Source organism: Pogona vitticeps, chromosome 3, assembly GCF_051106095.1.
Source record: "Pogona vitticeps strain Pit_001003342236 chromosome 3, PviZW2.1, whole genome shotgun sequence".
In the NCBI taxonomy this organism is placed as follows: Eukaryota; Metazoa; Chordata; class Lepidosauria; order Squamata; family Agamidae; genus Pogona; species Pogona vitticeps.
The window spans coordinates 23257920-23285323 of record NC_135785.1 but is presented as its reverse complement, the minus strand read 5'-3'; the positions used below and the strand labels follow the sequence as shown (position 1 = coordinate 23285323).

General features: G+C 39.2%; 1 protein-coding gene across 3 annotated transcripts in view; it reads right to left on the bottom strand.

Annotated features, from left to right (window-relative positions):
- The window catches only part of LOC110078071 (NACHT, LRR and PYD domains-containing protein 1a), a 34497-nt gene extending 7582 nt beyond the window's left edge, over positions 1-26915 (bottom strand). The window contains exons 1-15 of one of the 3 annotated variants that reach the window (XR_013542930.1): positions 26804-26915; positions 19368-19399; positions 16905-16955; positions 14751-14801; positions 14103-14135; positions 11799-11846; positions 11652-11695; positions 11496-11545; positions 10005-10225; positions 9661-9911; positions 7425-7556; positions 7050-7188; positions 2317-2370; positions 2029-2109; positions 222-435 (exon numbers count right to left, since the gene is read on the bottom strand). Coding sequence is in view for 2 of the 3 variants with exons in the window: in XM_072996135.2 (XP_072852236.2) it covers positions 2029-2109; positions 2317-2370; positions 7050-7188; positions 7425-7556; positions 9661-9911; positions 10005-10225; positions 11496-11545; positions 11652-11695; positions 11799-11846; positions 14103-14135; positions 14751-14801; positions 16905-16955; positions 19368-19399; positions 26804-26829 (1213 nt within the window). In the remaining variant the exon portion in view is untranslated. The remainder of the gene's footprint in view (positions 1-221; positions 436-2028; positions 2110-2316; positions 2371-7049; positions 7189-7424; positions 7557-9660; positions 9912-10004; positions 10226-11495; positions 11546-11651; positions 11696-11798; positions 11847-14102; positions 14136-14750; positions 14802-16904; positions 16956-19367; positions 19400-26803) is intronic. The other 2 variants (XM_072996135.2, XM_072996134.2) reach the window with 2 other exon arrangements.
- Between the last annotated feature and the right edge of the window lie 489 nt (positions 26916-27404).

Sequence of the window (27404 nt, the reverse complement as noted above, 5' to 3'; positions counted from 1 at the left end):
TAAGGAGCTATAGAGTTGTCTCTCTTTATACATGACTAGATCTTCCCTATTAAAAACATCCTGCAGGTGGAAAGAATGCCCACAATCTCAGGATATTACTGTATGTGAGCAAGCAGATGCCAACATCCACCCACTGAATGTCATCTAAAAGACAGCATCCCCTCAGCATCGATGGGCAGCTGCCGCCTGTAGGAAAGTATTATTTGTACGTAGTCACCTACCTATTCATCCCTTCAATCTATCAGAGTAGGTATTTACTTCTTCTCCTAAGATCCTTTGCAGCAAGGATGAACAATCTGCAGCCCATCAGATGTTGCTGAGCTGCTCTAATTCCAAGCTGTTGAACTGTTCCAACTCCCAACATTCTTCATCATTCCCTTTGTTGGCTAAATCCTGCAGTCTGACATCTGTTGGAGAGACCTAGGTTCCTCACCCCTGCTTCATTGCAAAGAATAACACAGGCCGTCTTATTTCCTGGGTGAACATAGGCAAGTGGTGCAGGAGGGCACCCCCTTCAACATTTAAGGCCCTCCCTTGCTCCACAAATCACCCTCTTGGCTAGGTAATCATGTCTGGTTTGGTGGCTAGGTGAAAAGGAAGAATCCTCTACATTTTTATCCCATGGCTTTTGCTAATGCACTAGGCTTTGTCCAAAAAAACGGAAGGAACCTCTTTTTGTGACCTATAAAACATAAAGCAAATCTTTTGCTAAAATGATTTAAATACATAACCGCCCCCTCTTTTTTTTTCCAGCTAAACACACACAAGTCAGAGTTGGAGAACAGCAGCTTCAAATATGAAAACTTCTTCAGGAATATAATGGCCACCAGGAAAATGGTCTTACATCTGAGCTTTTTAAATGTCCCAGTAAGTACAAATTCAAAAACCAGGCCCATAAAGGATCTAAGCTCCCAATTCATACTCCAGCTGGTAATCTATACACCTGAATTGAGTGATGCCACCCCTCCAAAATTCTGGACAGGGGGTACAGCCCTCTTCATCTACTTGTCTACAGTACTGTTTAGAACTACTGCCTCTTTTTTCCCCCGAAGTAGATATATCTGCCCTGCAAAGATTTAACAAGGATTTGCAGGGGATAGTTCATAAACATTGGAATTCACTGCAGAACATCTCAGGATGTGAAGGAAAAGCTACTTAAAGTCGTAATGCAAAAAATCAGTTCCCGAAGCAGGGAACTGATCATCGCACAGTGGATTTTGCCCATAGGAAGCATCGTTTTGCGATTGCTTTTGCGATCGCAAAAAAGGCATCATTAAGCAGTTTCATCGTTATACGGGGCAATCGTAAAGCGAGGCATGACTGTATGTAATCTTCAAACTCCATTCCTTTCTTTTCTACACAATAAGTACACATCTGAAGAGCATCCAGGATTCTGGAGTCAGTGAGCATATTGTATCCTCACTGTATTGGCTGGATGACGTTTCCACCAATTTCTTTCCCCTGTACAGTACTTGTGTAAATCTTGCCACCATATATTGATGCCTCCCATTCATTTTTCACTTGCCATTATTTTAGTTATACTGCTATATATAGTCACCAACCGAATTCATCATTAAAGACTGAGAATAATTTACATAGAGAAGGAGTCATCCTCTCTTCATCTAGGCAAGAAACCTCACTATATTGATAAATTTGCCTTTCCACAGTTCTTTAAAAGCACTGAATGAATGCAATACCACCCTCTAGTGGATATGAGTAGACAAGAGTAATATGGCATAGATCACTGGTTCTTAACCTTGGGTTACTCAGGAGTTTTGGACTGCAACTCCCAGAAGCCTTCACCACCAGCTATACTGACTGGGGTTTCTGGGAGTTGCAGTTCAAAAGCATCCGAGTAACAAAGGTTAAGAACCACTGGCATAGATGACAAATTTATGCTTGCATGAATTTTTCCCATTCTAATTGTTATTATATCTTTGTTTCCTAAAAATGCAATTTAATATCCCAGTGTAAAAATGCTAAAATATCACTACATGCTGGTTTCTTTAATTATGTAAAATTCTTTACCTGAAGTATCATGGCTTTTTAGCCGTTTATTGCAAATTTCATCTCCTGAAAGACTTGTGCTAGATTTTCGTCGTCTTGTGCCTACAGATAACAAGACAAAGAATAGAGTATCAAAATATTTAAATTGTGCCTCCTATATGCAATAATCATCACATAGATGTACATAGATTATACAGATTGCACTGTGTAAGTGATATACATACATATCACAGCAAGATGGTAGAATATTTACAAAGTATAAGAGAAGCCTCCCGTGAAATTCTGGCATATACATTTTACATAACTTACTGTTAGTTATTCTTCTTGGTTTATTGTCATTTTGGACAGGTATGGTCCAGTCGCCTGTTAAATGAAATGTTTTGAAAGGAAATTAAAGCCCGCTATGCAGTCATCTACACTGTTAATAAACGTGCTACAATTCTCACACTGAAAAAGTATTAGTGTATTTCCCCTTTTCAGTAAAGCATGAATAAAATAAATCAAAGGAGCTTCTGTAATTTTCTGTGCTTTTCAGGCAAAGGTGAAATAAAAATAAAATATAATAAAAAACCAAACACAATGTTCTCAGACATACAGTAAGAGAGAGATGGCACATTTTTATACATTTATACATGGCATCCAAATAGAAAGGCAGTGGTTAGTTGGTTAGCAAGTTGCAAATTGTGCTAATCAGTGTAGTATCTCACAGCAGGTGATGATTTCTGTTTGATATTCAGATCTCTTCCATTGAAGCTTGTACTGTAAAACAATTGTATTCCTGCACTGAGCAGGGGGTTGGATTTGATGGCCTTGTAGGCCCCTTCCAACTTCACTTTTCTATGATTCTATGAACCCTGGCATTGATTAACAATAGCAGAAACAACATGATGTTAATCATACTAAAAGAGACTGTCATTCTATAACTGGTAATGACTTTTAAGACTGTTTGATATTCAGTCCTTTCTAGCAGGTTTTGGAAACAGTGACATCAGCTGCCTTGGTTTCTTTCTAAGGACAAAGGCGGGGAAAATATTATAAATAAATAAATAAGACAAAGGTGGGTGAATCACTGAGGAAGAAGTCATTTACTGTACTGCAAAAAAATGACAGGTCATTGATATTTAAAAACCAATTTTCAATCATAACCACTTTTTAAGATCTATCCACCAAAGTTAAAGCAGTGCACAAAATACTGAAACAAAAGCAAGCCAACCACACATAAAGGCAGAGAGTCATTACCAGATATTTGAATCTACAAGCATGCAATAATAACTTGCAAGGTAGACTACCCTTGTCCTGCATGGTTAGCTTAAAGGTCCTCATAGGCTCTCAGAGGAAAGGTAGCCACCATCTTTTCTGTCATTGGCCAAGACTTTGAGGAAGGAAAGAAATAGTATGAGTCTCTTGTGCTGCTTCTCGTCATCCCCCAATAGAATTCTTACAATAAACCTTATCACAGCAGATTCATGGAAAGATTGGTATTAAAAATGTCAGTCAGTCTGTCTGTCTGTCTGTCCGTCCGTCCGTCCGTCCATCCACCCATACCATTTGCACATAATTTTTCTGGCCATCAGGGCACCCAAAACAGTCTACAATATATTAACAGTATTTTTTTAAAAAAAACAACAGATTTAAATAATTCAAAATCAGATCAGAACATTAAAAAAAATCCAAAACACACAGTAGCAAGAACACACACAGCCTGTTAACCCACCACCTAATCCCAGACTCTCAATGTCATCCAATAGGAGACAGAAAACTGAGATCATATCTCCTGAGTAAGCAGGACTTAGAAAGTAATTTAAGATGGTAGTTCTCAAGATTTTGTCTTCAATATGTTTTAGGTTTCTTCTTCCAGTAACCCCAGGCAATGGCCAGGGGATCTGGCAGCTGATGTCCAATATATCTGCCAGATCAAAGATTGAGAAACAATTATTTGGCACCATAATTACAGTGTAGGGGTGGAGGAAAGGGAGTAAACACATATGTTTGTTCTCGGTGTAATTAATCATGCTTTATTGATGAAGTTAAGCATTACAACTGAACTCTCTTCTTGCCTATGAGCCTCACCATTTTCTTTGACACTTGAATGTTAAGCACTGATATATTTTTTTTCAACCTTCGTGAATCTGGTGCACTTCAGATGTGTTGTATTAAAACTTCTATTCACCCCAACCATCATTGGGATTGTTGTACAATGGATCTGGAGGGCATCAATTTGAGAAGACCAGGAATATTTAGTTATTTAAATACATAATCCACAGGTTATTTATTTATTTAATTTCTATACCACCTATCCAGTGAGAAGCCACTGCCCTGGGCAGTTTATGGAGTGAAAACACAGCCAGCCCACAATCATAAATATAAAATTAATTTTAGACACAATTTATGTTTGAACATAAACTGTTTTGGTGGGTTAGGTAGTTTGGATAATAGAAATCATTAAAAGTTCAAAAAATAGACACTTTGAAACTTGATTTTGACAGAACACAAATTCTGTGTTAGGCCTGAAATAGTAATTGCCATTTCACTGCAGTGCAGCTGAAATATTAGATTACTCCTCGAAGAGGAAATACAGAGTGCTTGTGATTTTTGACCCAACTTGCCATATCTTTCACTTACCGACGGAGTCAGTGGTAATAAAAAGCAATAATAATGACAGAACAAGTAAGCATCAAAGTGAGCATCAAAGTAGCATTTGTCCAATAATCACTGAGTTTCATTTATATCTTTCAATATATAACTTAGAAAGGGCAGACTTAAGATGAGCGGACAAAATCTAATTGCACAGTGGCTGAAATCCTGTTACTTAGCATAATAAATTGCACACTGAATCAGTGGAGATTTGGTGAATCAACCCCTGAATACATTCCATGGATTCAATGGGCCTACTCTAGCTGCAATTTATTTTAAAGTAAGTTATAACTAGAGTAGGCCCACTTGAATAAATGAAACCTTTGGACAAGCCGACTCCCAAATCTCTGTGGATTCAATAGACCTTCTCTAGTTTGACTTACTACATGAAGCAATAGAATTTCAGCTACTTAAATTATTTTAAAAATAATTTCTGTTACATACAGCACTGATGTTACCTGTCTGTCATGGGTTTGGAGGGAAAGTTCCATCCTATGGGGAGTGGAAGGCGGGACATCAGGAGGAGGGGCTGTACTGTATATATATGTGATGCGTGTGTGGAGAAGTTTAGACGCTGGGATGTGAAGAAGCAGCAGCTGGGAAGAAGAAGCTGGTGTGGGAGTCTGTGTGTCAGACAGGGTACTACTGTGTGTCAGAGTACCAACCTGATAGGTTCAGGTGTCTGTTGGTTAGCCAGAACTGATAGGTTCAGGGTCTGTGCTTCAAGTTAAGGGTTCTGTGTGAACCAAACTGTGTGCATGTATGAATGAGACTAAGCCACGTTACTATATCTTATTCACCTGATCATTTTATTTTCCCTGTGTGTTGTTTTAAATAAACCTTATTCTTTTATTTGTTGAAAATCCATCCCTGGTCTGTGTGACTTCTTATAGGGAATGGTTGGTGGCAGCTTAGTTAACGTGTGGCAGATCCCAGTAGGTCTGGGTTTGTCACAATTTCAACCAATGATTTTTTAAAAAACTAAAAATAATTGTATTTATAGCATGTGCATTGCTATGAGGTAGGGTATTTGTTGTCCCTTTGTTTTCCCTTGATGAAATCACTCCTGAGTTGTTTTCTGTTTTGTAATGATCAACATTTATTAAAGAAGGCTCAACAGGAGCAACGTCCCTTTTGTTGACACTTATCACCTCTTCCCCTTCCAACTGGGAATGGAAAGGGTTCCAAGTACTCTCTTTCAACTTAACTCTGCCCCCTTTATCAACAGCCCAGGGGACTTTGTTGTGAATATGAATAAGTATCCATTGTCAATACCATGCATGATATGTTATTTCCGTATATTTGCATTTTTGCAGAGCATGTGTCTGCCCCCCCCCGCAATGCTACCCACCTCTTGTACCAAATTCTTTTCCTGACTTCTGAGTGTAATCATAGAGTGAAATGCGATTTAATTTCAGATCCTTTAATTTTAAAAAATAGATTAATATTCAGTTATTGGGATGCTGGGAGATGTCATATTTTAAATTAGAAGCTGGGTGGCGGGCACAATGTTATGTACAAAATATGTACAGGCCCATTTGGTTTGCAACACCAATCACAATTTGTTACTGAATTGTGTTATTTAAATCCTAAATAAATCACTGGGGTTTAATTTTTCTACACCTAGATAGGACATTTTCATCTTTCACAGGAAATTTTTGTTGCAGAATTCACACAAAACTAAACAGACAAGTTAGGCATTCCACAACATTTTTGCCACAAGAGTTTTTAATGTGCTGTTTCTTTTTGAATGAAGAAGTAAAAATTAGTTTTAATTTTAAAAATGTTCCAATAAATCCATTGCCACTGGGGTGTTTTTTTTTAATTGTTCCAGTTTTTATTGGAAAAGAAAGAGAGAAAGCAATTTTTGGTGGCGATGACAATAGATTTGACTCATTCAGGAACTGGGGAAAGGGAGCATTGGAACTCTTAGTAAATTGAAGAAATGCAAGACATGTAAATTTAATCCTAGCCCTAATAACAACCATAGATCTACCATGTTTCCCCCAAAATAAGACAGGGTCTTATATTATTTTTTGCTCCAAAAAGCACATTAGGGCTTATTTTCAGGGGATGTTTTATTTTTTTTAATGTACAACCATCTGCATTTATTCAAATACAGTCATGTCATCTTCTTCTGGTTCCTGCACAATGGTGGAGGGCGGGGTTTCACTTAACTGGGGCTTATTTTTGGGCTAGGGCTTATATTACGAGCATCCTGAAAAATCATACTAGGGCTTATTTTCAGGTTAGGTCTTATTTTCGAGGAAACAGGGTACTTTAACCTTCATTTCACTGCAATTTTCACAGGATCAGAAAATATGTAGAATTCACTCAGTGAAAGTTTTTTATCTTGGAAGATGAGGGTTAACAACATTAATAAATTAAGAACAGTAATAAATTCTTACTTTCTCTTAGCTTTGCTTTCCACACAGTTTCATTAGACTCCAAGTCCATCAACGTTAAGGTAAGTTCCATTGGCTGTTCCAAACGTACCTCAAAAAAGGGTTTCACAGCTAGGGTGGAATGGTCACCAAACTGAATTTCCTAGGAAGTGGATATCAAAGTATTAAAAGTTCACTTCAGGTATCCAAGCAAACTAGATTTCACAGATTATATAAAGTATCTTGTTGAAACACCATTCATGATTTTGATTTTTTTTTTAACTGCCAAGAGTAAGTTTCCAGTAATCTACCCTTAAATCAAGAATGAAAATGTTAAAATAATCTTTCATAAAATGACATATTCTGCAAGAAAATTACAAAGAAGAATTAAGAATGTACCTCAGGAGTTATGTCAGCTTCTGGGTCACTAAGTAATCTGTATCTCTTTCCACCTTGAAGTAATCTATGGCAAGGAGGTTTCTCGATTTTAATGAATTTATTAAGAGAATTTCTTACAGATTTTGACACATCCTAAAATTAAAAAAAGATCATTTTCAAATTCTGATGAGCCAACTCAGGCAACTTAAGAACTATACCTAGAAATGAGTTCTCTTTGAAGCAAAACTTTAAAAAATCTCCTGAAAAACAGGATTCCCCACCATCCTTTCCCTACAGCAAGAGTTTTGAAGTAACATGACGTAAGTTGCATATCATTTTTATGGCAACAAGGGCAAAAAAATCATACTATTTGCAGAGCAGTTAGTAATCAATAATGTTACCTTTTTGTGTAACAGAAATATTTTCTTGTAGGAGTGTTGCATTAGTTTTTGAGAAGAAAAATAATTTTGGGAGGCATTTTGAGGTTGTTGCTTTCTGAACATTGACTGTTTTCTATTCTTCAAAGGAATGGGAAAATAATGAGTAATTGGAAGGACAAAGAAACCAGTCACTAAATTTTCTTTTGCAATGTTAATACCAATTACTTACTTGGAAAGTAAATGCAGTAAGTCACTTGTGCAGTAAGTGACCTAATGGATTCTAATGATTGGCCAGAATTCTATTAGTTATGCCATCAATGAAACTACATCAGCACAATGAAACTACTTTCAGCAGTGTGTTGCCACAAGAGGTTAGCATAGTCATACCCTACCGCATACCAGTCACATGACTTGATATGCGTTAACGAATGCCTACATTTAATTCTTAACTTGTAGCCATTCACTGCTGAAAATTATGCCTGTATTAACAGAATTGCACTTTCAAAAATATGCAATAGGTTCTCAAGTCAACATCTAGTGGGAAAAATAATCTAGATCATTTGCAAAATGGCTATTCACAAGCATACAGTGGACGCTCGACTTACAGACGGCTCGACTTACAGACTTTTCGAGTTACAGACTTCTCTGGCTGCAAAATTTAGATTCGACTTGCAGCCAGAGAATCGACCTACAGACCAGAAAAAAACCAAAATGGAACAAAAATAGAATAAAAACCGCCAGTTATGGGATTAATCGGTTTTCAATGCATTGTAGGTCAATGGAGATTCGACCTACAGACTTTTCGACTTGCAGCCACCATCCCAATACAGATTAATTCCGTAAGTAGAGGGTCCACTGTACTGTTTTCGGTTCTTACATAAGAGGCATGGGCAGCAAAGAGCCATACCAATCAAGCCCGTTTTGCCATCACTGCCACCAATCTATTGCCGACCTGGTAGCTCTTCCAATCACACACCCAGTGACTCTGAGGAACGGGTCAGATCTGACACTTCCAAAAGAACATAGGCATTAAGGGATAGTACATTCTGAGTTACAGTTGTAACTCATGTATCACTGCCCAATTAGTACTGATTTACAACAGCACATGTACTCAGGTGGCCATTTTGTGATGCTCAATGTTAGCCCATTGTACTTAAGGAGACAGACTGGGTCTTTGGGAGACCTGCCTATAGTCCACCCACTCTGTGTGAGTGTGTGTTAAAATAGCCCTATTTAGTACTTATTCAGGTAGCGTTCCATTTTCTTGGAACCTATTCTGAGTACTAAGCAGAGTATTACTTTATGAATACTTTATGAATACCCTTTGTCCCACTTTGACAATTTTTGTATCCCACCACTGGTACATATACCACTAGTTGAGACTACTGACTCACTGCATATGGACAGCTTGTAGTTTTATTTCTCCTTCCCCACATTTTGGGATGAGGTGTCTCCAACCCACCCACTTACTCCACAAGCGCTTCTCTATCTGTATCTGAGCTCATAATCATGAGTCATTTCCTCTGCTTGAAGGCCAATTCATGCTTTTTGTTGATGGCCCTGTTGTAGTTCAAATGTTTACCAACAGGAAGCTAACAGCATGCATGGAACATTTGTGAACACAGGAAGCTTGTGAATACATAGCAGAATTATAAATTTCAGATGAGCAGCATTTTCCATGGGCTGTGCCCTAAGGTCTGTGAAGGTTCCACATCCAAACCAGCCATTGGGATTTGCCCATATGCTAGAATGTTTATTTCAAAATTTAGCAACTCAAATAGAAACATGTATAGGGAATAATTGCATGCTGAAAGCGAAGGTGATCTACTGTATGTTTCTATTTTCAAGAAAGATGTCAGAATAAGAATTGATCTTACCTTTATATCTGAGCTGTTGTTACTAGCTATATACACACGGAACTCCAATGAAGGGAGGTCACTGACAACTTTGTATAAGATAACAACCCCGTGGTAATACATTGGATCATATTTCTCAATTACTGGTCCAACAGGAGACAATGAGCTCACATTCCATTTGATATGCGTGGATGAGTGATCAACAGAACGTTCAAATTCTGGACTATTATTTTTGAAATGAAATACATTGAAGGTCATACCAGATGAATGACCTGCAGAGAAATATCAAAATTTTACCACTTTCTAAAAATATGCCGTTGTACTTGGATATATAAATATGTTTAAATGTACTGAACAGACCTTACCATTAAGGCAGAGGGTGTGTGGAAACTGAATGGAAGTAAGAACAGATGGTGGTGTACATTTAACATCAAATATAGGACCCACAATAATCCAAGGGTCTTTAATATATGCAGCATACTTGGTCCAGGACAAAAGAGAATATTCAATGATAGCAGATGTGGTTACTTCAAAGATTAGCCCTGTAATGGTACACTCATATATTCCTTCAGCATCCAGCTTCAACCTGTATAAGCAACATATAAATCATAGTTTTCAATGCATCATACTTTTTAAAAAATCTTCCTCTATAATTTATAGAATTGTCATCATCATCATCTTAGAATTGCAGAGTTGGAAGGGACCCTATGTATCATCTAGTCTAGCACTCTGTCAAGAAGGCACAATAGGGAATCAAATTCCCAACTCCTAGCTCTGCAGCAAGATACTTAAGCCACATGTACAGCATACTAATGCCAGCACAACTTTTCCTTCAGAAACCAATGCCTTTTAAGACCTTTATGGTCCAATGAAAATGCCACCTTTAAAAAAAGTATTTTAAAAAAATGTTAAAGAGAGCTCCTCAAACATTTTTACTATGAAAAATAGAAATGTAATTTAAAATTGGTGTTTTTCACTGCTAAAATCCTCTTGTGTAGTTATGCCTGCACAAAGCAATTGCCACACCTCGTTAGAAAATCCCCATAAACTGTTGTATGACAAGTCACATTGACTCAGTACACAACAGATAGTCTACTATGATTTCAGAACTTGAAGCAATTATCTCCAAAAGTTATGTCATGTGCATTACACTTGCATATGTTTGCACAAGGACTTTTGGCCACTGATTAGCAAAACTGAGTGCTAAGTTTCAACCAATCAGTGCCTTTGGCTTGGTCTAATTAATACTACTCTATTCTGAATAGCAACCTCTTTACCTTTAAGATCTCCACTGAATTCATTTAGCTCTACCTTTAGCAGTACTAATCAGCAAGACTTAAGACACTTTGTGCCCCCAGATGCTTCCATTTTCTTCAGAGCACTGTTTTATTTTCACAACTTCAAAATATGCAGTCTGTCTTGTAAAGATTCTACTTTAAAATGAGTCAGCAGCTTAAGCCTAGGAATTCTTTTGGACAATCATCAAGGTACAATCATTACAAATTAGTTTATTAGTCCTAATTTGCTTTTGAAACCTCACAACAATTTTATAAGCTATTACTTAAATTGTTAAATGAGAAGAGTAAAATGGCTTGAATTTACATTTCATAATATATTATTTCATTGGATTTGGGGTAAATGAGGGTAACTATTTTGGCCAATTTTTTTTGCCCATTACACAGCTACATGACAGAAATGAAAATAAAGTTGGAGAATAGAGGCGGAAAGTCCATTTCTGCTTTCCTGCCTCTCTTTTTATAAAGCATGTATATATTCCTGCAAGAGCATTTATACGTGTTCACAATCCACAAATAGTTGCAGGTAATCACTTGTAATTTATATTGGACAAAGCCTACCAAAGTTGTCCTCTGGAAAGTGTTCTGGGGGTTACTCGTTCCTGTGTTCCCTTTTAAAGGAAAAAAAGTTAGAAGACAGATTAGAGAGGCATCAGAATCACTCGAGTGAAACCAATTAATAAAAAGGCCTGAGGATTTATTTATTTTTAAACCTACCTGTTGGATCTTGCAGTGTTCACAAGGTTGCTGAACTTTAACTTCTAAATTAATTACAAAGAAAATAAGATGTCTTAAGTTTAAAAATACTGAACTTGTCAAACATGCACTGAAAAGTGTTGTATGATTCCAAGAAAGGCATCATACCTGGTTCAATACGAACCAACTTCAATTTTTTCTTTTCTGATTCCTCATCTGTAAAAAATGAATTGTTCTAATGGGTCTATGTACAATGGTATCATAGCCTCCTCAATACTCATCACAGATTTCTAAACATGGTACAGTGGTGCCCCGCATAGCAACGTTAATCCGTTCCAGATTAATCGTTGCTATGAGGAAACATCGCTAAACAGATTGAAAAAACCCATAGGGTTTAATGCGTTCCTATGGGGCCCAAACTCACCGTTGAGCAAAGTTCCTCCATAGCGCCGCCATTTTCGCACCCTCGGTAAGCGAGGGCAGGGCATGAAAACACTTACGGCGGCCGTTTTGGGCGTCCGGCGGCCATCTTGGAACCGCCGATCAGCTGTTCTAGGAACATCGCAATGTGAAGATCGGTAAGCGAAACGCTTACCGATCATCACAATGCGATTTTCGCCCTATCTAACCATCGCAATGTGGTCGCATTAGCGATCTAAAAAAATAGATTGCTATGTGAATTCGTCGTTAAATGGTGTGTTCGTTATGCGAGGCACCACTGTATTTGAAGTCATAGTCATTCGATGTCCTAGCCGATAAGCGCTTTTTGAAATTTTGTTTTCAAATTCATTCCTTCATGTTACATTCTTTTTATGAACACAGGACATGACATGTGTTAAATGTACATTTCTAGACAAAATTCTATTCAGGGTTGATTTCTGTGACCCTACTGCAAGTTTGTGCAATAAGAATGAAGCTATTAATCTCCCAGTGTCATTGTTAATTACCATATTATAGCCATTAGATGGGTGTAAAATGGGATTAAGCAAATAATAGAAAGTAAATGCATCAACAGGTATCAGCCATGCCACTGAAATGGAAAGCCTTCCACCCTTTAGAGGCAATAAGAACCAAATATTTGTGTGTGTGTGTGTTAGAAATAGCAGTGGAAAGTTACAGATTTCCCAGTTAACTAATTACTGCTGGAAACAGGATACTGGACTGAGACCTAGAGCTGTAACTAGAAATTTTGATATCTGGGGCAAGTGGCATTCTCGTTCCCTCCCAGTCTGCCCTAAGGTATGGGCATGCCACCACCCCAAGAAAATGGAAGAGAAGAATGATGTGGCATCCGTTCAAAAGAAAAAGTCTGTGCTTTAAAAAAGAAGAAGTAAATAGGACTTGAAGATGTTGCCATTTATTTTTCTTACACTCACCAGAAAATTGGTAACAATGCCCTCTAAGTTTCTCTGCCCTTAGGCCCCAGTTGCCCAGCCCTAGGAACAGCCCTATTAGGACTTTTGGTGTGCTCAAGCAAAGTCCTTTCAATGTTCCTAATCATCATTATCATGTGCCGTCAAGTCAATTCAGACTTTCAGGGTTTTTCAGGTAAAGAATACTCAGAAGTGGTTTCCCATTCCCTTCTTCTGGAGGCATCCTGGGAATCTGCAGCTTATCCAAGGCCACACAGGCTGGCTCTTTTGGGATGCACAGTGGGGGATCTGTAATGAACAGCCCTGCCCTTCCCTGTCCGTCACTGTTGAACAGTGAAGAAGGAGCCTATGAGTGGATGGAAGGCGGAGCCAAGGGGGGAGGGCACTGGATATAAAGACTAGTGGATGGAGCCTGAGAGAGTTTTCGAGGAGAGAGAGACTGTGTGAAACTTAAAAGTGAACTAAGAGTGAGTTAAGAGATCTGTAAGAACGAAGAATGGAATAGAGAGTTAAAAGAGGTTTAAAGTTATAGTAGATTTGATTCAAATACTAGTGATTATCAGCCTGTGATTTACCTATTGAATATTAATCATATATTAACTTCCCTGAACTAATAAAAGACTTAAGTTTTAAAAGCACACATGTCTCCATGATTAAATGGTATTAAAACAATAATACCTGGTGGCAGCGAAGAAAGATGAAGAGCAAGAACCTCGTGAAGACCTGTGGGGGGGGGATAGGGGCTTCAGAGGAGATCGCCACAGGATCAAACTCCCAATCTCTGGCTCTGGATTGCTCAAACCATGGAGCAATCCTGCCAGCAAATGTTCCTACACATTTCTATTTTTTTATATTAACCAGGATAAAATTTTAGAAAAGAGAATTTTTTGAAATTGTATGCATAGTCAATAAAACCGACACACTGATCTTTGCTAATTTTCAGTATGAACAACCATTCGTAAATGATGTCATGTTTCAGCTAGCAGACATTTGCTGCCACAGACCCTAAGTACCTCTTTTTTAACTATATCACAAACATCTTCTTCTAGATCTTTTTCCTCAAAGAAAGACAGTTAAAGACGCAATAAAGAACACTCACCTGATTCATCTGGATCTGCTTCATCTGTATATACTGTATAAATGTTAAAAAAATGTTTAGACACTCATTTCAATGCATATTTGTTTATAGAATAAATAGGTGTTATTAAGGCACGTACGCCAAAATATGCAGAAGTCTTACTGCCAGCAACCGTTTCCTCTTATCCTTTTCCTGGCTATCCTGTTTTGCCACTTTTGCTGCCAATTTCTAAGCGTATTTATGGTCTCTTGTTGTTAGGACCCGCCAACCAACACAGAACTATTTTGTCTGAGACACAATACTGTTTGCCAGCTTTCCATGTTTTCTCTTAATGTATGAGCAGCTAGAGGAACAACATACACACTTAAAGACACCAAAGGAACGTTCTCACAAATGCCAACACCTGGCTTATATAGACAGGTGATGGTTGCTCTTTCATTAAAGCTGAATATAAAACTTTCAGAAAAGACAGAAAGAGACTATAAATGGGCGGCACCTACAATAATATAATGCAGTGTGAGATGCTTCAGTTCAGAGTTCCAGTAAGCCAGCAATGCTGTCTTGCAGAACATTTCTTTCTTATATATTATATTCTTATATATTCTTATATTATACACACACACACATCTTTATGTTATATATAGGAAATGCAGCAATATAACTACTAACCAGAGTTGCTTTCAGAGCTGCTTTCAGAGTCACTTTCAGAACTGTCGTTTCCTTCAAACAATGGAAAACAATTAGTGCTAGTAATTTTTAAACAATAATTTAAATTACATCTAATTCAGGTGAAACTATAGGTTGGGATCTAAAGTGTTTTTCTAAAAGCTAGAAGCATTTTCTACTCATGTAGGAAGTGCTCCCAGCTTAGCGGAAGAGTCATGTATATGAAATGGAAAGTAGCTTTTTTCCCTCTGCCCAAACTATTCTATTATGTAAGGCTTTTTAATCATCATTCTCAAGCTTCTTCTGTGGCCTGTTAGACTTTTCATGTTTCTGCTTCTCGTCCTCCCTGTGCCTTGGTGGGAGGCATTTTTTTTGTCTTTCCTACAGGCAAGGGGAACCAGAATGAAGTGGACTGGTGCCTTTTTCCTGTGAACTAATGAGCCATGAAGTGCCTTGCATCGTTGCAACCCTTGCCCTGGATTCAATGCCCCACCAGAGTGCTCTTAGCAAGCCATCCACCCTTCCACTCCTTTTTTTGTGACAGAATGGGCTAGTCCTGTCACTTCACTTCATGATCCATGTGGGTATTAGTGGATCTCCCAACTACTACCACCATAATTGATGCCTGGCTGATTATAATAGAAGGATTTTGATTTGCCTGACTTGATTATCTGTTGTTCCTGCATTTTGGATAATTGGTTCCATTTCATTTGATTGGCTTCTAATTAATTTATTTGGCTTCTTTGCTTTTTGACTTGGCTGTTCACTCTTGCTTAGCTTAGTCTGGTTAAGCTACATTTTTGACAGCACCATACAAAAAAGGATGCTTATGATTTTGAGCTTTTCAAGGAGCTTTAGAGTTCACAAGGTTAGGAGCTGCTCAGAAAATCCTCCCTCAATAGCTGAGACATGGGACCTTTGGCTGGCAAATTCTTTCAGCCTGCTACCCAAACAGAACCTAGATACTAACCAGTTTTACAAAGCGCCTTTTCACTGAATCATTACAGACAAGGCATTCATGATTATTTATGTCTTGGATTCCCCATCCCCTACATCAAATTCTTGTTTCTTGCACTATTTGTTGTTAGCTTGACTAATTTCTTCACTGCACATTAATATACTCAATAATTGTGTCCATTCTTAAACCCGTCACAACCCACATCAACTTCATTCCTTGTGGAAGGACATTCAAGTATGTTTTTCACAGTTTTCAAGGCATACTTGATGTGATGCTAGATGTGTCATTAGAAACTACATTCAGCTAATTTTAAATGTATTAGTGGTACAATTTCATAGGATCTGCTGGCAGACTGTGGCCACAAGAGGGTATAATCACATATATGCAGATACTGTGATGGTGGCAGATGTTTGTGTTTTGTCCCACTTGAAGCATGCATCATACAAAGAGGTGCAGGTGTGCAAACAATATCTATTGTTTGTGTGCTTCTGTGGTCAGTGATGTAAACAGGTTTCCAACAATATAATCCTAACTACATAGTCACAATTAAAAGTAACATCTCACATTGGGAAATATTCCAGAGGACTATCAGTTAAGCAAAAAGTATACCACTGTCTGTGCTGACTGAGAAGTCCAGCAAGCTAGAGTCCAAAAAAGATCACTTTTCATCAGGATTGTGACTAGAGAGACAAGTGCTAGATAAAGGTTAAGCCCCACTTGCCATATAATGCAGTCCCAATGAAAATGTGAGAGGAACTACTATTTTATTTCATTTTATTTAACCTGTTGTGGGTTCAAACCACACATTTAGCATCAGGTCTGGTTAAATTGTAACAACACCCAGTGCTACATTGTGAAATGTCTTCCAGTAACACTTCTTCAAAAGTGTGTAGAAAAACCCTAAAACTTTTTCTTCTGTTCACACTGCTTTGGGCCCCACATGAAAAATTCTGTAATGCCTCTGTCAAAATCCCTGATAAGCCTTAAGTAGAAGTGTCAGACTACTATTTCCACCTTCCATAAACAGCACATCTGGGGAACGATAATGCAAGCAATATAGATACCAAACTTCACCCAAAAAACATGACAGGCCAATATTTAGAGGAAAAAACAAGATGTGATATTTTATTGCTAAAAGGTATTTGTATTTGGACGTATTTTTTAAAAAAGTTTAGATTTATGAATAAGATAATATTTACCCAAAACATTTTCTTGTGCAGCATCTCCATTCCTTTTAGAGATGAAAGTATCTATTTAGAGGGGGGAAATATCCATTGAGAATCAAATATTAATTTTTTTTCCTTAAGAATAATACAATCCAATAAAGATGCCATCAACCACAAGTAAAATTCATAATTCAGGAAGACTTCTGTTCAAACTGTGCAAGGATGGGAACATCAAGCCTATGGTGATAGCAACCAAGGTACCTAATGGCTTTTACTTTGCAGCTAAGCAGAAAGCTTAATTGGTGAGCCATTGAATAATAATGAATGGCACAAGTTTTCCAAAGCTTGGATGTCCCTTATATGGTAAAGTGCAATAAATCCTTATACCACAACAGTCACAAAGGATCTATGGACCAAGGTAACACAATCAACTTGAATCAGTTTGCAAACAATAATAGGAAATAAATTAGGATAACTCAGGCAAGAAAGCACTGCATAAATAACAAAGTATGTTAGAGCAAAATGATAACCTGCCAGCTGGTCTATTTGATCATATAACTAGGAAAGTATAGATTTTTGATGGAACTATTGCACTAAAAAGAAAATAAAAGAAGTGAGAAGAAATGAAGAAGGTTATGGAGAAGGAGAAGAATGATGTAATATATTCCTAAAGTGTGCTTTAAAACTGTGCAATTCTTAGTGTGATCAGATAGCAGGTAATCAAAGTCCTGAGAGAGGTGCTATATATTCAAGTAGATAATGTTACTAGAATGAACAGTCTGATGAGTTATAAGGAATAAGGAAGCTCTCCACACTCCAGAGAAGTGAAGAAGGCCATAGAGAAAGAAAAGTAGACAAATTGGGGGGGGGGGCAAGAGAATGAAGCTAGGTGGATCTAGAGATGCTGAAGCAGAGTGTGAAGAATAAAGAAGTCAAGTAAGGTAACAAGAAAGAGAAGCATTCTTGTCCAAATTAAAAGCAAAATGGATTGTGGCAGAATTAAGAGGAAAGAACAATTTTGAGAAAAGTATGGTTGTGGAAATAATTACTTTTAACAATGAAAGAGGGCAAAAGACTTGTGGAATGAGAGTGGTGACCACTTAAACCAAATCTTCCCTTCACTTGAACCCCCTCTCCAGCCTCAATTTATAATGGTGTCCTGTCAAGTTGATTCTGGTTTGTGCAACCCTTGTCAAGGTGTCCTAAGTATAAGGTACTCAGAAGTCATTTACCACTCCCTCCTTCTAGTGGTGTTCTGAGACTGTGCAGCTTGCCGAAGGCAATGAAGGCTGGCTCAGCTCCAAGGAAACACAATGGGGAATCAAACTGTCAACCTTTTGCTTTGGAGCAAAGAATCCGACTCACTGTTGGATTACACTTTATGTAAATCTACTCTGGGCAGTTGAGGCATCCTTTGGAACAACATGGGAGATAACTTTGGGGGGAAAAGAATCAGTGAATACTGGCTGAAATCCTGCTACTGAGTCTAAGAAAACTCATAACTTTCACTGTTCCTACACAGCCCCTGCTGTGATTCTTAAGGCCATGTGGGCACACTGGCTTGGTGTGTGTGTTTGTGCGCATACTCCCCTTCCCCCTAATAATCACAGTGGGGACTTTTTATTTAATGGTTAGGAATGGGCTGAAAATTACAAATTTAGTTATGCAAACAAAAGGACTTCAGCCACTGTGTTATTTCCCATTTCCAATGGCCGGACCACCTTAAGAGAAATTCTGCTCAGAGAGTGCTCTGGTTGACTGTAACAAACCAAGGTCCTTTTTTCAAGGCAGCAGAGGCATACTGTAGGCAAATGATGTAAATAAATAATTTTTAAAAGTCCAGTCCCAGTTCTGAGATGTTATCCTTTGCAGTCCTGGAACCATTATATTTCTTTTAAAAAATCATTTCAAGTGTTAGCAGCTTTATTCTAGAGCACAGCTGAGCAACATATAGGCCATGGCCACATACGTTACCTGTGAGCATTTGTGGCACCTGGTGCTACAAAATCCACAAAAAAAGTCATGATTTCCAAATCCCTCCCCCCCCCCAAGAAAAGGAACGTTTGATCATCTTAAACTTAGGATAGCAATAATTAGAAGCACTGCCTGGAGAATTCTGGGAATTCTAGCCCAAAAATACAATTCTATTTGCCTCTAGCACTGATTCAGCTCTTATACTGGATCGCTCAGTGGTTTAGGTATCTGGCTGTGGAGCCAGAGATTGGAAGTTTAATTCCCCACTCTGCCTCCTGCAAGTAGAGGTAGCCTGAGAAGCTTTGGGCAAGATGCACAGACTCAGCATGCCTGCAGAAAAAGGGAATAGTAAACCACTTCTGAGAATTCTCTACATGGAAAACCTTGAAAAAGGTCACCAAAAGTCAGAATTGACTTAATGGCACATGTTGACAATGATACTACATCCATCCCTGTTTCAACAGAACTGGTGATCCTTTAAAAATAGATCTACTTCAAAATAGTAGACTTTGAAAATATTACCTTTATCTTCCAAAGCTGAAAGGTCAGATTCACTGAAAAAAACAAAAATAAAATGAATATTTGAATATCATATACATTTCTGTCTGTGTGTATAAACACACAGGTCTATGTGCATGTAAAATGAATCTCAAAAATGAAAATAAATGTGATCATAAGACAGACTCTCTTTTGGGCAGGTGTATTCCCCCCCCCCGTCACATAAGGCTAAACTACAGAAATCTACGAATAGCTTGTTTAGTGAACTAAATGTGTAAGTTCTTTTATCTACTGTTCCTCCCTGTTCCTTCCCCAAATCTTTTTATGCTAGTATTAACAGTTCTTTTTAAAAAATCAGTATGAGACTTTGTGCAGCATCTGCTTATTCCAACTTGGCCAGCAAAAAAAGGAATGGCACATAGCACGAGAGAGTTACAACATAATTACATAGCATAAGATAACTCAGAATATTTACAAAAGCACAGTAGATGAATCCAGGTTTGTGACAGTATCTGGGATTATACTGGGATTGTACTTGAATCTCCAAATCAGCTCCAGCAGTACATACAGTCTGTTACCTTTAACAGTTTTGGGTTTCTGTGTGGGACTGTATCAGATTTGACTTTTCCTCTCTGTTTTTGTGTTGTTCCAACGCAAACCAAAGAAACAAACATGTGAGTACCAAAACATTTGCAACTGCAACAATTTTCTGAGAGAAGAGTTGCATTTTCTGACTGAATTGCAAAGGTGCCAATATTTTTGCCCATGACTGTACACACCAGCTGCATAGTGATGCCAAAACACTATACTATAAGAACACTGGTACTAACAATGCAAGGACATTGTGCTGTGGCTAGTATCCTGATCCAGTCTGTATGAAAGGTTGTTTTCATTACAACATTCCCTATTTAAAAGGTGTTTATAAATAGTGGGGTCACATATGTTCCCAGTTTTAAGACACTTTGGAGGAACAACATGGCTATGTGCCACTACATTGCCTCTGGCTTATGAGAACTGAAAGATTCAACGATCTTCAAGATGTCATGTCATCAACAAGTTTGCTCAACTTTTGCAAACTCAAGGCTGTGGTTACTTTTTAGTGTCAATCCATCTCGTATTTATGATGTTTGATAAAATCAAATCTGGATGCATTTACCTTGCACAGGATGGGCTGATGGTGAGATCGGAGGGACATTGATTACTCCATTTTCTGCATTTAATTCCTCTATGGTTTTAGTCTGTTATCTCATACCCAGCCAGCCATGTGCCACACACAGAGAGAGAGAGAGAGGGGGGGGGGTTTCCTAAATAATGCTTTATGCCTTTAATGGGCAATAGTTCACAAAAGGTCATGACAGAACACACTGGCTACTCCTTAATGTATCCCAGTGCAACATGCTGTTTTTATTTTATTCCAATTAACCACTGGTGTGGATGTTCTTGTGAGATAACAAGTGACAAGCCATAGTGTATTAAGCACCAGCATTCTTGTCAAATTTCATTTTTCTGTCATTTCTTTTTCATTGACATTTGAACAAAGTAAGTTAAATATGACAGCATTGCAAAATGTGCATCAACTTGTACAACAAAACTTTCCAAAGGACAAATTTGTATACTCTCAAGAAATAAATAAAAGTGTGCCATGTCACTTGAAATCATCCACTCTTGATCAGTCACATTTATGTTTAATGACGGGCTGTGATCTCTTCCATAAGCCAAACGTTGCACAGCTTACATAAGCAATTCAGGCTGCAATACTATGCATACTTACCCAGGAGCAAACCTCAATGAACTCAGTAGGCCTTACTAGTGAAAAGATAAGTACTGTTAAGTGTTTAATTGTTAGAATATTTGAGAGGTCTAGCCAGCAAGAATATAGCTGTCATCTAAAAAAGAGCTGGGCAATTAAAAATGGATGCTTATTGGTTATGCTGTCTTGTTTAATAATTGTAATACTGTTACCTTTAACAGGAAGTCCTGTTGAATGCACTTCCATTGGAAGTGTGCCAACTCTCCTCCTTCCTAACCTTCAAGAGACTGGTGCAGGCATTGCTATAAAGAGAGGCTTTCAACAACATACTCCCCCTAGGTTTATTAATGACCTGTAATTATGTTACACCTCACCATATGGTTTCTCAGTTTTTGATCTGGTTGTGTTTTGACTCTATTTGTTGTGAGGTGGGAGCTGGAGGGCTGGTGGGATTAATATTCTTAAATGTTCATATTTTTATGTAAACTGCCCAGAGAAGTGGCCTTTTTACGAAGTTGGGCAGTATAGAAATCTCATAAAATAAATGAATAAAATAATATTTTCTGCCCATTCTTAGATCCTGCTTACAATGTGTAAGACATCTAAGCAATATCCTTATTCCATTTCATTTCTGTACTTTCTTATCCTAGAATGTGTTTCCTCAATCTAAACACTTTCCTTAACCAAAAACTGCAGGTACTGTATGGGATCGGTTACTAATTTTTCTTATTGAATGTTCTGTTTCTCATATATAACCAAAAAAACTTTTTTAAAATAATAATTTTTAAGGCCTTACTTCTGTTTAACTTAAGCAGTGAGACTCTCAGTGTGAGCCTTCCTAATTTTTGTTATGTTATGTATGTGTCGTCAAGTTGGAACTGACTTGTAGGGCTTTCAAGCAGGTGAGATATATAAGGAGTGGCTTTACCAGTTCCACTACCCCATTGAGCTTCCATGACAAGCAGGGAATCAAACCCAACTTTCCTGAGCTCTAATCCATCACTGTATCCACACCACCATACTGGGTTTGTTTTCTACTTTACCCATTCTCTAGTCATCACTGTATTTGGATGTGGATTTTTTTCCTCGCTGGTGTTTTTTATATATAGAGAGAAAAATGCTTGTTCTGTGGTTAGATAGCATTTTTCAATTGCAATTAGGACAATTTCATTACTGTTGCTCCTTACAGAAATGACAGGAACCACTATATAGATGCAAAAATATAAAGAATTGTAGAAGAAGCACTAAACTCTGACTTGGAAAATGTCTGCAGTTCTTGGCAATAACACTCATTTTTTAAAAAAACACCATTCAATGAGTAAAAGATATTAACATCTGGGGGAACTTTAATAGCAAAGGAAACCATAATTAATGAAAGATACGTCATTAAACAATATTGCTTCTGCTACCACAGATTACCAATTCAACTGTGAATAAATTGTTTCTAGCCTGCACATTACTATTACAACAGATAATGGGATTATAATAGAATTATTGATTTTGAAATTTATAATATTTCAATACAGTATTTATTAATTATCAACACCACAGCCACAATACCATTATTTCTTTATTCAATACCAAAATGTGTATGTGTATACTTATAAGAAATCTATGAGCTGATTTATCTCAAATGATAGTGAGTACTAAAACTGCCACCAAATAATTATGTATGTTTTTATATATATAAATTTTAATGAAACAAGTTGTAAACTGCAGATTTTTAAACACGTACATGAGAATTTCAGCTAAACTTGTAAGCCTTGAAACACTATTTATGTTGAACTAAACATGCAGATCAGCTTCTGGACAACCATGGTTTAAATTACAAAACTGCTTACTGTATTTTCAAAATTATGTTTGTTGAATTAGTAGGGTTAAGAAATTAGGGAGTACAAAGCAGAGCTTGGAAAAGTTACTTTCTGATTACAATTCCCTGAGTTTTTCCAAGTAATTTTTCCAAGCTCTGTTTTAACATCTACATATTCACCCAGCCAAGGATTCTTTACATTTAAGTAATGAGAGAACCGAACTCTCTCCACTCTGGCTGTAAATGGCAATGGGGTGATGCAAAAGACAAGCACATGCTATCATGCATACATAATCCCAGTACATATGACATTTACCCCCTTCTCTTTGAGAGAGGAGCAAACAAAATGGGCATGAACACACATGTGCAACACCCATGTAACCTGTTCACTCATGTGGGCAGGTGAAAAAGCGTATGTACACCTACTCTTTTATAGCTCCAAAGGATTTAACCAGGACTCCAGATGGATGGACTATTTTTTATTTGTCATGTGCCACCAGGTCTCATCTGATATATACCTATCCAAATAGTTTTTAAGGTAAATGAAATATTTAAGGAGTGGTTTAACATTGCCACTCCTCATTGAGTTTCTGTGGCCAAGCAACAATTCCAACCCAGGTCTCCTGAGTCTATAATTCTATCCAGTCTACTTTACTGGCTCTCACTTTAGGATCACTTACTGACCATAAATAGATAGAAAATTCATAATGGTAATAAGCTTATTAGTGCTCTGCATTTATCTCCTTCTGGATATTAGGCCATTCCTAATGTGTATTGGTTCGTGAACTGTAATCATTTTCATATTTGTTGTGTGAAATTTCATTGTCTGCATGTTACATAACATCTACCTATTCACTGGCTTCTTTGGTGTCTGATGAAGTAAACTCTAGCCAATGAAACCAAATATCCAAAGAAATGCTTTTCTCCTTAAGAGACCAGATTCTTTTCTAGTTTTGCTGACTGAAGTGGATACCTGTAATTCAGAGTAAATGAGGCAGTAGTGGAGTGTATCACTTCAAACATAAGCTTTCTTTTTTCTATATTATGTTAAGCACTGGCTTCATTCTCTCTCTCTCTGTGTGTGTGTGTGTGTGTGTGTGTGTGTGTGTGTGTGTGTGTGTGTGTGTGTGTGTGTGTGTGTGTGTGTGTGTGTGTGTGTGTGTGTGTGTGTGTGTGTGTGTGTGTGTGTGTTTTTAGTACTGTATCTAATGGTTTTATGAGGTTAATTCATGTGAAGGAAACCATGAACTTAAAATATTTCTATACAGTATGAGTGTGAAGACTATTTCCTGTCTCACAGTTTATGATGCTAACAATATAAATTTCATCGCTCTAGACCTCAAAACCAATGAGATTCTGCAACCAAAATTCTGGGTGCAAAACCTGAGGGTTGGTGTTTATTTGTTTTGGGGTTTTTTTGGGGGGTGCAAAAACCACACTGTTTAGCAAATACGCTTGGGGAGAAAGTGCTGGCTTGTTGCTTTATTCTGCAGGGCTGGAACCTCCTGCCTGCAGCCGACGTGCTTGTCAACAGGGGTGTCTCAGTCTATAAAGACAGCTTTTTCACCAAAGATGAGTCCCTCGACAAGCATTTCTTACACCCTTACAGTCGAGAAGTCAGGTTCAAGGTTTTGACAGTGACCTACAAAGCCCTCCACGGTTCGAGATCCTGTTCCTTGTCGGAGTATCTTTTCCCGAGATCATCCGCCCACCCCACCCAAACTCCCACGCAATGCTCTTCTGGGAAGCCACTCCGAAGGAATACAGAAAAATCGTCTGCACGAATCAGCAGTTGCTTTGGGGGAACCGGTTCCTGGTTGAGCTGCACCCGGGCCCCATCCCTTATCCCACTGAAGACGTGGCCCTTTCGAGAGGCTTGCGAATGCACCCTTAAGGGACTTTCCCCTGCCTTCGGCCTGTCGCTTGTAACACGTCTATTTCGTGCTGTTTGTGGTTTGAAGCCACTTAACACGGTTGGTTTGGTTTGTTTTATTTATTTATTTATTTTGCTTTTATCATGGCCATTTGTCACGTTTTATGATGTGATTATATATTATAAATATTAAAATATATATAATATTTCTAATTTGTAATTTCTCTTTAGCGCTATGCACGAATGGGGTGGTATATAAATGAAATAAATAAATAAATACATGCGCCATGTGGCAAATCACATTTTCAAGATCGTGACAAATCACCTCTACGGGTTACTTTGCAAAGACGGCAACGAGTCACGTGATACTGAAAGCATGACACTTCTCTCAAATAACCAGTGTGCTCCTTCTTCTTAGAACGAGAGTTGCACTTTCCTTCATTTCAAAGAGGGACACAAACAACTTTATCTTCTTTGTATAACCTTCCCTTGTTTTCTAATCACTTCTCTCCCACCTTTTAAGAAAATCTATTAAGAAAAGACAGAATAAGGCCATCCATCTGAAAACATCCAGATGTTTCACCTGATTAAAGTCACTGGTTCTAATTAGTCAATTATTTATGGCTCTTTCAAATATCCTACTAACCAGAGTTCTCCTGGCAGTGTGCAGAGTTGTAGAATGGTTGTCAAGATTTTATCTGGACATCACTATTGTCTTTTTGAGGTTTATAGCATTTGCTATAAATGACTGAGGAAACAAGGTCAAGAGAGGTGAAAAAGATGTTATCTTTGGAAAGCTAAAGAAAGAACTGAAAAGCAACCCAACTGCCACTAACAATCCATTTCCTTGCAGCTTTGGAAATGGTTACAACTTCCTACAAAAGACTTCTCATTTTGGCTTGTGAACTGGTAGAATCAGGTTAGATAGTAAGGTATTTGCCTGTTTGTGTAAAGACGGCAAAGATGAGGCCAGTCTGGCCTCCTGTGGGAGGGAGTTCCAGAGTCTAGGAGCAGCAACAGAGAAGGACTTCTCCTTTATAATGTTGTTAATTGTACATTAAGTCTAAGCAGACTTTCAGCTGAGGCCAAAAACACGTCATCTTTTCATAAAAAAAGCAAACGACACGATAGATCCTAATTTGCTAGGGCGGGAGATTTAGATCTTGCTATGTAGATCACTATGACTTCATCCCGAATCCAGAGGTGAATGAAAATAAATTCGGTTAGGTACTCGGCAAATGTCCCCTTTTTCTCAATCATGCCGCTAAAAACATGGCAGAGGAACTTTCAAAACAAAAGCACCAGAACCCATCGCTACTTGGCAGCAAAAGGTTACTCGACTGAACCGCGAAAGTGTCCCCGCGAAAGTGTCTGAGCGTCTCAGGAGGTCCCCGAGGATGGGGATTTCCGCCCGCCGACCGCTCCAGTGCCTCCTAAACGAAGAAAGGCGCCGAGGACGCCCGCCCAACGCCCACAGAGAGCGAGGATGGGGCAGGGTCCCGTTCTGTCGCCAGGCTTCCCTCCCAACCACCTGAATTTCCCCAGGGACAGCCGTCCTCTCGTGGGTACAAAGAAAGAAAGAAAGAAAGAAAGAAAGCTCAAAGCTTCCCGCCAGACTGCTTCCCCCAAGCCTTCTTCCTCCTTCCCCTCCCCTCCCCTCCCCTCCCCTCCCTCCGCTCCCGTGCCTTGTGCAATGGCGCCCTTTGTTGTGGTGCCGCGCGGGGCGCGTGCTCTGGCCATCTCCAGCCCCACGCGCGGGGACAGCTCCCCGCGAGCGCCCGCCTCGCGCACACACCCACGCGCCCGCGCGCGCAGCACAGGCTCTTCTTTCCCCCTCGCGCCCAGCACCAGGGACGAAGGGAGAGCCTTTGAAAGTTTAAAAGCCAGACCAGCGGTAGCAGCAGCAACAACAACAACATATTGGTCCCCTGCCTCGCGGGATAACGTCGAAGTTTCTGGACGCCTCTGTGCTCCTCGGCGCAGCCTCCGCGGATCCTCCGGCCCCGCCTCGGCCCCCTCCGACTCACCTGCTTTCCACCTGCCCGCTGGTCATCTTGGACGGAGCAGCAGCCCAAAGCGCGAGGCGAGGCGACTGCGAGGCAGCGCGCTTATTGGCAGATGCGCGGCTCGGGGAAGGAGGTGGGGGCGTGCGCGGGAAGCGAGCGAGGAGCTGGCGGGGTCGGGAGGGAGGGAGGGAGTGGGTGGGTGGGAGTGGCAGCGGCGGGCAAAGCCGCGGCCGCAGCTCGCAGCCCAGCCCGGCGCGTGTCGAGGCAGAGCTGCAGCAGCAGCAGCCGTCGACTTGGCAACCGTCCCCGCGGAGGGCAATTAGTCTCGAAAACGGCGCCAAAGCGGGCAAAGGAGGGTGCTGAAGAAAAAAAAGCGGCGGCGCTTCGGCCTCACATAAAGATGAGCGCTAGCCCCGCGGGGAGCTCGCTTTTGCCCTGGAGCCCTGCTGGAGGGCTCGCAGGACACTTCACTCCACAAATGTCTGGCCTGAGGGAGCGAAGGTGTTTCTTTAATTCAGCTTCACGTGGTGAAAAAAAACAACACTTAGTGCGGGGCCGGGTGAGGTTCCCAATAGCTCCCAAAAGCTTTTAGAGCTTCTGTAGGACGCAGTGGTTCGGCAGG